Source organism: Crinia signifera, chromosome 2, assembly GCF_055691185.1.
Source record: "Crinia signifera chromosome 2, ASM5569118v1, whole genome shotgun sequence".
NCBI lineage: Eukaryota > Metazoa > Chordata > Amphibia > Anura > Myobatrachidae > Crinia > Crinia signifera.
The window spans coordinates 372,862,305-372,874,305 of record NC_139218.1 but is presented as its reverse complement, the minus strand read 5'-3'; the positions used below and the strand labels follow the sequence as shown (position 1 = coordinate 372,874,305).

At 41.0% G+C, this 12,001-nt stretch overlaps 1 protein-coding gene across 4 annotated transcripts in view; it reads left to right on the top strand.

Moving 5' to 3' along the window:
• YAP1 (Yes1 associated transcriptional regulator) overlaps positions 1 to 8,447 on the top strand; it is a 66,733-nt gene extending 58,286 nt beyond the window's left edge. For 2 of the 4 annotated variants that reach the window (XM_083170069.1, XM_083170067.1), the window contains 4 exons: positions 366 to 544; positions 3,044 to 3,174; positions 4,354 to 4,466; positions 6,654 to 8,447. In XM_083170069.1, coding sequence (XP_083026195.1) covers positions 366 to 544; positions 3,044 to 3,174; positions 4,354 to 4,466; positions 6,654 to 6,892 — 662 coding nt within the window. In that variant the 3' untranslated portion in view covers positions 6,893 to 8,447. Of the gene's footprint in view, positions 1 to 365; positions 557 to 3,043; positions 3,175 to 4,353; positions 4,467 to 6,653 lie in introns of all 4 variants that reach the window. The other 2 variants (XM_083170068.1, XM_083170066.1) reach the window with 1 other exon arrangement.
• Positions 8,448 to 12,001: the final 3,554 nt, after the last annotated feature.

Sequence of the window (12,001 nt, the reverse complement as noted above, 5' to 3'; positions counted from 1 at the left end):
AAGAAAAATGAGTAGATAGTCTTAATTGTTTTTAATACAGTACGCCAACCAGCGTTCTTTTGGTACGCGTATGTACACGGTGTCCTTTCTCCAGCATTAAAGAATATATTTACTGCAATGGGAAGGTTTTATGACCCCTCTTTGTGGTGTGCGTTTCCTCTTTGCACCACAAAGATTTTTCCAAAAACCATCCCATAATATAAAGTGGAGGGAAAAAGGCAAATAAACTGGAGATTATTGCATAACCTCACGGCTTGGGTGGCCCAGTCGAAGAAGTGAGCTCAAATTGTGTTTGGTTTTGCAAATAGTACAAGTCTCTGGGCCAGTTAGTTTACTAGTAAAATGTATTATTTTCTCTCTTCCAGCTATGAACCAACAGAGACTGAGTCAGAGTGCACCGGTGAAATCGCCCCCGCCGCTAGCCCCACAGAGCCCCCAGAGTACTGTCATGGGAGGCGGGGGTAACCAGCAGCAGATGAGGCTTCAGCAACTTCAGATGGAAAAAGAGCGTCTACGAATCAAGCACCAAGAACTGCTTCGGCAGGTGAGGCCACAGGTTAGAAACTGCATTTTGTTATTCTTTATATGTTTGTCCTGTTGTCTGTGTTATGATGGAAAGGTCAGGTAGGCTCTAATAGACACTGGGGAATGACATTGAATGGCTCTCCATCGATTCAATCAACAATACCTTCCATTGAAGGCAGGAAATCTTTTACAAAGAAACCTATAAAAGGTTTCCCCCATCGGTAGCTGGGAGAGGGTTAACAGGTGCCCATTGTGAGGGCGGGGCTAAGTGATGTGCAACAGGGTAAAAAAGCATCAGTGGAAATGCATTAACCTTCAGGCGAAAACTCATTAACGGGGTTAATTCAATTCTGCGTGGTGTTTATAGCGCTGGAAAGGAAGTTCTGAAGCTATTCAATTGATGACTCGGTCAACAGTCAGTAGGTCAACACCATATGCTAAACATGGCCAGAAGGTCGGCAGGAGTTTTATTTTGAATCCATTTTTTTCATATTGATCGGGGTCCACATGGATGCCAACTATTTGGGGTGGACCTAGACACGGTCAACCTTTTGACAGACAACCCTTTAAGAGATGAGGCCCGTGTGCAGGTTCTAATTGGGCACCCACGTGTAGGTCTCTGGGAACATGGCATCCACACTCCACTCCTCGGACATCTCTATTGCATTGTACAAATTATTGGAAAATAGCTGTGGTGGCCATTTTTTTTATATAATGCAGCCACTGCCAGGTGGCGGAGCAGTGAGTGTAAGTAAATCTATGTGTGGTGTGTGGGGCCCCAGGACCCATCGGCCTGAGTGCACCACATAACTTGCACCCATTATAAATATGCCAATGCCCTGTGGACCCTAAGGCCCGTTCTACATAGAGAAATATTTGAAAGTGAAGTATGTGTGGCTGGGATATTCTGGGGTTTTTAACACCTATAAAATAATTTATCTAGGATGGGCCTGGGTAACCTGTGGCTCTCCAGCTGCTTTAAGTCCCAACATTCTCTGCAACAGGATTGCTATTAGGAAATGCTAAAAGTGTGGCAGGGCATGCTGGGATATTTATACGACAGCTGGAGAAACAATGGTTGGCCAGGCCTGATCTAAGAAGATGAGAACAATGATGGGGCATCACATGGGTGAAATAGCTATTCCATAGACTGTACATTTTTTTTTTTAATAGATACAACTGTTTGCATAGATACATTTCTCATCTAACATTATATGAACTACATCCATTTAATGCCAGTCGGGAGCTCACGTCTCATAGTTACATAGTAGGTAAGGCTGAAAAAAGACTTGCGTCCATCTAGTTCAACCTGGTATAGATATCCATTGCTGATTTGGTAGGTTCTGGTATTTTACAGACAAATTATATTTCTTATTTGTACCCATGGATGTTTTTCTCCAGTAAATGTTTGTCCAACTTTGCCTTGAACGCATTTAATGAGCCAGCCGTTACCACCTCTCTGGGAAGAGAGTTCCAGAGTTTGACTGTTCTGACCGTAAAGAAATTCTTTCTACTAGCTGAATGAAATCTTTTTTCTTCTAATCTATACTCATGCCCTCGCGTCCTAGATTCCTTTCTAGTAGAAAATAGGGTGTGTGACAGTTCCTTATATTGGCCCTTGATATACTTGTACATGTTGAGCATGTCCCCCCTTAAACGTCTCTTTTCTAATGTAAATAGTCCCAAATTGCTTAATCTCTCCCCGTAGCTTAAATTCTCCATTCCCCTAATAAGCTTTGTTGCTCGCCTTTGGACTTTTTCTAATTCTATGATGTCCTTTTTATAGTGTGGGGCCCAGAACTGTACTCCGTACTCTAGGTGAGGTCTCACCAATGCTTTATACAGTGGCATAATTACCCTTGAGTCCCTAGTTTCCATTCCCCTCTTAATACATGCCAGAATTTTGTTGGCCTTTTTTGTAGCTACATTACAATGGGCACTACATCCTAGATTGCTGTCTATTTGGACTCCTAGATCCTTTTCAAGTATGGAATTACCCAGTTCCTCTCTGCTAAGGTTGTAACTTGCACACTGGTTGTGTCTCCCAAGGTGCATAACCTTACATTTATCTACGTTGAACCTCATCTTCCATTTTTTTGCCCACTCATCTAGAATTGCAAGATCATTTTGAAGCATGGTGACATCTTCTGGTGATTTGATGACTTTGCTAAGTTTTGTATCGTCCGCAAAGATGGATACATTGCTGAGTAACCCTATCCCAATATCGTTAATAAAAATGTTAAACAAAATGGGCCCCAAAACCGAACCCTGGGGCACTCCACTTAGTACCGGTCTCATTTGCCTTCCTGAAACAGAAACCTCAAAACAGGAAGCCCTGAAACTTCTATTACAGACATATAATTGGTCCATTTAAATGGATGTTCTTAATATCTTCGTGGTATTGGTTATAATAGATAAAGAACTAGAACGCTCCATAAAATAACCTACCGGTGATGTCTACCGCCGGTGCCTTGTGTTTAATGAGTTTAATAGTACACCGGTTTACTTGTGTCTGCAGGAACTCGCTCTTCGTAGCCAGATACCAACCATGGAGCAAGATGGAGGGACCCAGAACCCCGTGTGTTCGTCTGGAATAACTCAGGAGCTCCGGACAATGACCATGAACAGCTCGGATCCTTTCCTCAACAGGTTTGTGGCATTTTTTTTTTGTGTGTTTTTTTTACCCTCTTAGCCATAGATTTATTAAACAGTTTATAGAAGCCTACAGCAACCAATCGGAAAAAAGAAACATTTTATAGGTTGTACCAGATAAATAATAGCTGAAATTTGATTGGTTGTTATGAGAAACTCCTCAACTTGTGCTTGTTAGAGGATTTGATAAATCTACCCATCAGAGTTATTCAATTAAACGTGATGTCCAAGATGTGTCATTCTGGGAACATCACTACTTATTCCTGGCACCACCTAGAGGTGAGCAGGAAAAGTAGCCATGTTAAGGGTGTCTTAATGTGCAAACATTGTGGAGACCTTTGAGAGCACATAATGGAATCGTCCCTTAAAGCCACATTTATCCTGATATTTACAAGCCGTACCCCACGGCGGGAGCGGAGAGAAATCGCTGAAGTTGCCTTGATTCAGATGTGGTTGGAGCTGTTCTCTGTGGGTGCATGAGCAGGTCCTGTGACAGAGGACAGCATTGCACCATTAAGAGACAGTCTGCTGCCTTGAGGGAGGAGGGGGTGGTGATGGCGGCCTCTGTTTACCTAACCAAAGACGTGTCATCGTTTAGAATGCGGTAAGAGGCCAGGAATCTTCGTCGTTGCACAGAGATTTCCTGACCACTGCCAAGGGCTTTTTGCACGGCACCTAGGATGCAGCTTAGATCACTACTCTAGAAGGAGGCAGTGGCTTGTAATTGACTCTTCCTTCTGCATTATACAGCACTAGGTACTCCAACCACATCCAAATCAGGGCCATATAGTGAAGCCAAGTACTGTAGCTCACCTGAATGGAGTTTTGAGCACTCACAGACTGCTTCCCTTGTACCTCACACTTCTCCTGCCGTGCGGTCCTGAGTAATCAAGGGACTCAGAGTGAGAGTGATCAACATCAATACAGGAATCCGATTCTAATGGTTTTATTTTGTACATTCCATCAAATGTTGGCAGGAATCTCATGTGTTGCTATAGGCAAGTCCCCCATTTTTACATTCCAACCACCCCGCTGTTCTGGCCATAAGTGCCTGAGCGGTGCAGTAACTGGAGATCACATAAGTGGTGCCTGATGGGATAGTTCTGATCCGATCTACAGCTTTGGTCCTAAGGTGGCGAAGAATGACCCGGTCCGTATTCTCTCTTCTGTCTGCAGCGGCACGTACCACTCCCGAGATGAGAGCACGGACAGCGGATTAAGCATGAGCAGTTACAGTGTACCCCGGACTCCAGATGATTTCCTTAACAGTGTTGATGAAATGGACACAGGTCAGTTGGTTTTCGGGGTTGGCTGCATCGCCCTCCACGTATGAAATAATTGCGTTGTTCATTTCATGCTCAGTATGACCGAGCACGTTGTATAAATGCAGTCGTATGTAGCTGGCACAGAGAGCTTGGTACACAGATGGAGCAGAGTTTATTGTGGTGGACTACACAAATTGACTAAGGACTATGTTGAGTATAGACTAACCTTGTAACATCTGGGGGTGATTCTGGTCCATTCGATCCCCGGTGTATTCACCCCAGGGACCAATTTTTAGCCTCTGGCGCAATTGTATATTAACATGTGCGTGTATTAGCCTATGCGCATGTGTGTGGATGCCTTTTGGCACAGTCACCACGGCATTCGCAGTGTGGGGGGGGCATCCCCATGGGGACGCCCAGTGTTTCCTGGGCTGACCACGAAAACGCTGTTCAGCATTTGATTTTTATGGACTCTCATATAATATATGACAGACGAATTGGGCTAATTCCCCACAAAGTCTACTGTGGTAATCCAATCCAGTACAAAAAACGAAAATAACCTACTTTAATGGACACAAACAAAACGGAGCCATGGCTATACATTTAATGCCCCATACATACTAGACCATATCATGTACAAATGATAGTCAATGTATTGCCTTGAACTCCCAGGTGAATGATTCAGTGCATACACAGCGAATTATATCATTCAGTGATGTCATCAGGTCCCTGCTCCGTACATGAAATAGTTAACGATATAGTCGAAATTGAGCTGCATGTACAGACTGGACGATATTACAAACAAGTGTCAAAATGAGCAATATTGTTTGTACGATCGCTTCGGGGCCCCCAACAGTGCACGTTTTCCAGGTCACCCGGCAGGTGCACAGGTGCACTCATTCACTGACATATTTTAAAAGATCACAAGGGGAGCTAATTATTTCACCTGTGATTGTGTGTGATCTGGAAAACGTGCACTGTTGGGGGGGGGGGGGGGGGGGGTCCTGAGGACCGAGGTTGAGAACCAGTGGCTTAGTGTGTGTGGTGCCTAAGGTACAAAGGGGTGAATGTATTAAGCCTTAACCCCTTCAGTGGTGGGTATATTTTTTAAGGAGCGCTCCCCACAGGGCAGGTTTATCTTTTGAAAGCGCTCCCTAAAAAAAAACCACAGCTGAGTTTCCTGGAGCGGGCAGCACCGCTGGGCAGTTTATTAGCTGCCCAGCCCTGCCTCCGGCAACTCAGATTTGTGTGGCGTGACGTTACAAGGTCAAGTCACACACAGCCTGGTACCATATTCAGCAATCTACCGTACTAAAACATACTTTTCGGGCTCCCTGTTGATTTTAAAACTATGGCATCTGTAGCTTTTGCATATTGAGAAGGTTTAATTACTTTTTTTATTTATTTGTGGGCACAAATTGTTTTATAAAACCAGCTTTATTATACAGATGGAGCACGATTGTCATATGATGAGTTGGTCGCCCAGTTCACCTCTAGCCGTGCCAGACTTCAGTAATATCTCCCTTTTTTTCCTATTCAGTGTGTTGGGTTTAGTATGGCTTGATTGCGTCATTTGTCCTGAACAATCATACTCCATCTGTATGTTGCCGCTGCTAAACTGCGTTTTAATTTATTGATTGTGTATTTTGGCCTGAATTCACAAGTGTGGTGGTTAACGATTTAATTTTAATAGGTGTGGGTTAATATTCTCCTGAATAATCGTGTGTTTTGCGTATCTTGTGTTTTGCTAATTTTTTATTTCTTTATGCATGTTGTGTGTTGTTTTTTTTGCACAATAAAGATGAGCAAGTAGACTGAAATGTTCTTTTGAGCCACTAGGAATCGGTGTCGTCACTTGAGTGCATGTCCACCACTCAACAAAATCATCCGTGTAGCCTTACAACATTAGAAGTGTGCAAACCCAATACTAAGGCAACCCAGTTATTTAACCACTGCTAGTAGTATAACACTAATAAATCCGTTTTAGTTGTCCCTGTTGTCTTGTCAGGGTGGTACGACAAACTATATAGGGCCCCGAAAATAACAACCGAATGTATCTTCCTCAGTATTTGTTTTGCTGTAGACACCAATCTTAACTATTTTTCCCACCATCTTTTATTTCATATTTTAAATTCAGACCTCATTGTTTGGTGTTTAGGTCTAGATAAAGCGCTTCGTTGATGACATTTTTTTTTTTTTACTTCTCCCCAGGTGATGCGATCAACCAAAGTAGTATGCCCTCCCAGCAGAACCGGTTCCCTGATTACTTGGAAGCACTTCCAGGAACTAATGTAGACCTTGGTACGCTAGAGGGGGAGGCCATGAACGTGGAAGGCGAAGAACTCATGCCAAGCCTACAAGAAGCTTTGAGTTCTGACATCCTTAATGACATGGAGTCTGTTCTGGCAGGCACCAAACTGGATAAAGAGAGCTTCCTCACATGGTTATAGAGGCTTCCAGAAAACTGATTCCAAAATCTTACAAGGATTTTGTCCTTCCAGAGTGCCTGTAACTTTAGAGCGAACTTTGGCCACTGTACAGACTGTTGTGTTGTGCGCCAGGCGAACAAACATTCAAAGACTTTTAACTTTTTTGTTTAAAGTTGTTGTTTTTTTTTTTTTTTTTTATTGTTTTAGTATTTTTCTTCTCACTCATTGCTGCTTTGTTGTTGCAAACACTTTATTTTTCACCATTGAGAGCCTGAAATATCAACAATATTTTTGGATTTTATAGCTGCCTTCAAGTATTGGGAGATTGGGAAGAATCAAGCAGAATTTAGCCGTCAATGTTCCAGTTCCCACATGGCTAATGTAAATATTACGCAGTAATCTGTTAGTTTTCTTTCTGCAGATAAACCTACCTTACAGCATTACCTACCCTCTCAGACTAGGGCGATATTAAGTGGTATAGAATTACCTTTTATATGACCTTATTCCGCCCGGACGGTGCAAATGAGCGGTCTATCGTCGATGATGACTTTTATTGACTTGATGCCCTCCGGCAATTATTCACCAAGTGCATATAGCTTTATTTTCCTGCCTTTGTCCTCTTATATTATGAGGTAGAGGCTACTTTTGCCCCAGGATATGTAACTTGCTTTGCTGTGCTCCCTGTAAAGGCTAGTGCAACATATATAGTAAATTTAAGAGGACTGGCATAAGCAAAATAAGCTTTGAAGGCGTTAACAAGCCTCACAATTTTTTGCATTTGAGGATATATGGCTCATGATGGATCATGTAATCTTTATTTACTGTGATCTATGGGGTTGTTTTTTTTATCTTCTGATGTTTTTGTTTTGTGGCTTTTTTACATTTGTGTGCTTTTTTTTTTTTTTTTTTGAGGGGGGCGTTATATCGGTTTAACACTAATGCAGTCATTTATTGAGTCAGTGCAAGATGGTTTAAATGAGTGAATATGTAAGTTTGTGCCTTTTTTAAATGATGATGGAACAGGCGAGGTGAGACTGTGCCAATAACGGACATTGTTTTCATACTTTGCGAAGATTGACAGTGGCTAACGAGAGTTTTTAGTATGTGATTTTATTACTGACAAATAGAATTTAGGATTCACACTCACCGAACAAATCATTCAACCTACCTCCTGTCTTTTTAAGAAAACAAAAAAAAATAACAAAAAAAAATTCTTTTTACATGACTTTCAAAGCTCTCGTATATATTTGTATCAAGGGCTTATTTTATTTTTGTTATTGCTGATAAATTGCCACACTAGTTTTATTTTATTTTTTAATCTAAGGGTCACTTGCCCGTACAAATTTATAAATATATTCAGATGGCTTTACTACACAAAGCAAAAATTTTATCGGTGTGTCATTTTTTTTTATTTTAATCTGTTACTCACATGAACTTCTTGAGTGTCCTATCCCATCGGGTGGATGTCTGGCCTGAATTTTTGTATATGAATATTAAATGATCATGTCTTAATGTACACCTAATTGGGTTTTTTTATTATAAAATTAAACAATAGCTAATTGTAAGCGTTATTGTCTTCACATTTCCTCTTGACTATGTGCTAGTCGGGCAAAAAGAGCCTTTTATTCAGCGTCAAATTAATCTACGATGCACGATGGGTATTGGAATTTTAAGGTATGGGTTTAATGTCATAGATATCTCTGCAGTATCAAGTCATTTTATACTACGTACAAAAGGTAACATAGCAATTGAGTATAGAGCGCTTCAGAGTAAAGAAACACATTTTACATTTATTTAGAAGACCTTAAAAAAAAAAACTAGACACAAAAAATGCACAACTTTACTAATAAATAAAAATTTGTAATATAACAGTTTAGAACCACTTATCGGTCATAGCTACATCTCTGGTGTATAAGTATGTAAAGTCTGCGCTTATAGAGTAAAGCAGCACCTCTATAGAACCTCGCTGTTAAAAGAGGGACTAAAAGAGAAATAGATTAACACAGAATAGAGGTGCGCTACAAGTATTGACACCAATGCCCGCTTATTCAGTGGCTACAGACATTCCTCACTTAAAGACCTACTTGTTTATCGACCGCCCGGACTTATGACCTGGCCTCCTTTTAGCGTCGGCGCTGCGACTGCTCAGACTTACGACCCCGCCAGATCGGATTTACGACCCGCCCGCCTACCCACTCGCAGTTACGACCCGCCCAGACTGTTTAGTGACCCGCTGCGCACGTACAGAGTCTCAGTGAGTCATGGCAGAGAAAAGGAAGAGTATGACAGGAGAAAGTGGCAAGAAAAGGAAGGCTATTGATCTTCAGCTGAAAATGAGCATGATAAACGATCATGAAGCTGGAAAGAAAGTGAAAGACATTGCAAGTGAGTTGGTGCTGGCACATTTAACTGTTTCAACAATCCTTGAAGGATAAAGATAGAGTGAAGGAGGCAGTGAAAGCATCAACAGGATTTAAATCCATAATAACTAGACAGCGGAAAGGCCTCATTGATGAAATGGAGAAATTACTGGCAATCTGGTTTGATGAACACATACAAAAAAGAATGCCACTGAGCCTTTCAATAATTCAAGCCAAGGCACGCAGAATCTTTCAGACTTTGAAGGTGCATGAAGGGGAAGAATCAACCGGTACATTTACAGCAAGCAATGGATGGTTTCGAGGCTTTTAAGGACAGAGTCACTTTATTGTTGGGAGTAAATGTTGCTGGTTTCAAGTTAAAGCCTTTGGTCATCTCTTGCTCCCTGAACCCACATACATTGAAGCAGATTAGTAAGCACATGTTGTCCATTTACTATCATGCAAATAGCAAGGCATGGATGACACAAGCTTTATTTGAAGATCCGTTCATCAACTGCTTCATACCCCAGATCAAGCGCTATTGTCTGCAAAAGGGTGTTCCCTTTCATATTATCCTTCTGCTTGAAGGACACCCTCAACATCTTGATGATGTAACCGAGGATGTAAAGGTTATGTTTGTGCCTAAAAACACAACTGCTACAGCCAATTCAAGGCATACTATTTGCACAACACTTTTTCCAAACTTGTATCATAAGTCATACAACATTTTTGACTGCATAAAGAACATTGAAACAGCTTGGGAAGATATGACCGAAGATTGTATGCAAGGCATATGGAAAAAATGTCTAAACCGTTTCGTGAATAATGTCGAAGGGTTTGACAGATGAGCATGTCGATGTCATCAATCAAAACACTGTGGAGCTGGCTAACCAGCTTAATTTAGATGTTTTTAAGTGGAAGATATTGAAGAATTAGTGGAATATGTTGAGGGAGAGTTAACAAATGAAGATCTAAAAGAATTGGAAGCACAGCAGCACTTGGAAGAGGGAGAAGGAGAAGAAAAGTAAAAATATGTTCACTGTAAAGGGGTTAGCTGGTGTGTTCTCAAAGTGAATGCGGCTATATTACAGTTTGAGGATATGGACCCTAATGTTGAAAGGTTCACAAAAGTGGAACGCCAAATGAACAAACTTTTACAATGCTATTGTGAAATTTATAAAGAGAAAAAGCAGACCACACTGACGGGATTCTTCTCAAAAGCTACACCCAGTAGCACTCCCCCCTACAAGTTCTGTAATTTCCTTGCCATCATCTACCATACCTGGGCGCTCAACAACTGCGGGTAACCCTGACTCCAATGATGATGGTATTGTAGTCTGAATGGTGTTTTTTTTTTTTTTTTTTCCCTTTTGTTTTGATTTATGTTTTCTATGCAAGGTATGCAAAGTAAAGTTATGTGAAGTAAAAAAGCATGGAAAGTAAAGCAAGCTATGTTATGCAAAGTAAAAAAAACTTGCAAAATAAAACCTGCAAATTAAATTTGTTAACAAAGCTTGATACTTGTTTAGTTTCACGGCGGCAGCATGTCCCCCCCTTACTTCCGGGTTCGGCGCTCGGCAAACTTTCTAAAATAAAGTCCATGCCAACGTGAATAGTTCATACCCCCACTATCCACGTTGGCATGGAGTTGAATTTAGATAGTGTAGCGAGCCACCTAGCCTGTAGCGTGGGCGAGTGAAGCGAGCCCCGCAAGGGGACACAGACGCTGCTGCGACAGACGCTGCCGCCGTGAAACTAAACAAGTACCCAAAGCTTAAAAGCAAAGTAAAGCAAGTTCTATTTAAAAAAAAAATGCATACTGTTTTGCAAAAATAAAAAAAGCAATGTAAAAGAAGTTATGCAAATTAATACAATTATCGTTCTAAAATAAATAAAGAAATACACTTCTAAATAAAGAAGTGTACTAATAAGTCAAAGAAATAAAAACAAAACAATGTTTGTTTAATAGTACAGCATATGGTTTTTCTTCAGATAAAAATTTCCATCATTCACGATGTCCCACATACATAAACACTGCATCCCTACGCGTTTTGTCCTTCAGGACTTCATCAGGGGCAATGAGTACATATATATAATAAGATTGTAAGCTTGCAGCAGGACCCTCTAACCTCCAAGTCTGTCTGTCATTACCCAGTTTGTTTTATCACGGTCTACCATTGTAAAGCGCAACAGAATCTGCTGCACTAAATAAGAAACTGTAACTCAAATAAATAAGAGTATGCCGTTAAACCTATATAAAAGAAGAATCTATTTTAGATTCATAAGAAGGTGTAAGCAGAATTTTTTTTTTATATAGAGGAGAAAGGAGGAGGATCATGACGATCAAGGGGGGGCGAGGCAAATGGGGTTCAACATGTTTCAAGGAGGTAATGATACATTGTGATACACATGTTTGAAATAAGGATTTACATACCCAATTGGGTAGCATAAGTTGATCCTCTATTGCAGGGGTGGTCAACCAGTCATAGACAAAGAGCCAAAAAATGCTTTGGGACGACGAAGAGCCAACATCATGCGCATATGTACATTTATACATCGCCAACCTCATACATACATTTATACACTGCCACCCTCATACATACATACAATTTATACACCGCCACCCTCATACATACATACCATTTATACACCGCCACCCTCATACATACATACATACCATTTATACACCGCCACCCTCATACATACATACCATTTATACACCGCCACCCTCATACATACATAACATTTATACACCGCCACCCTCATACAT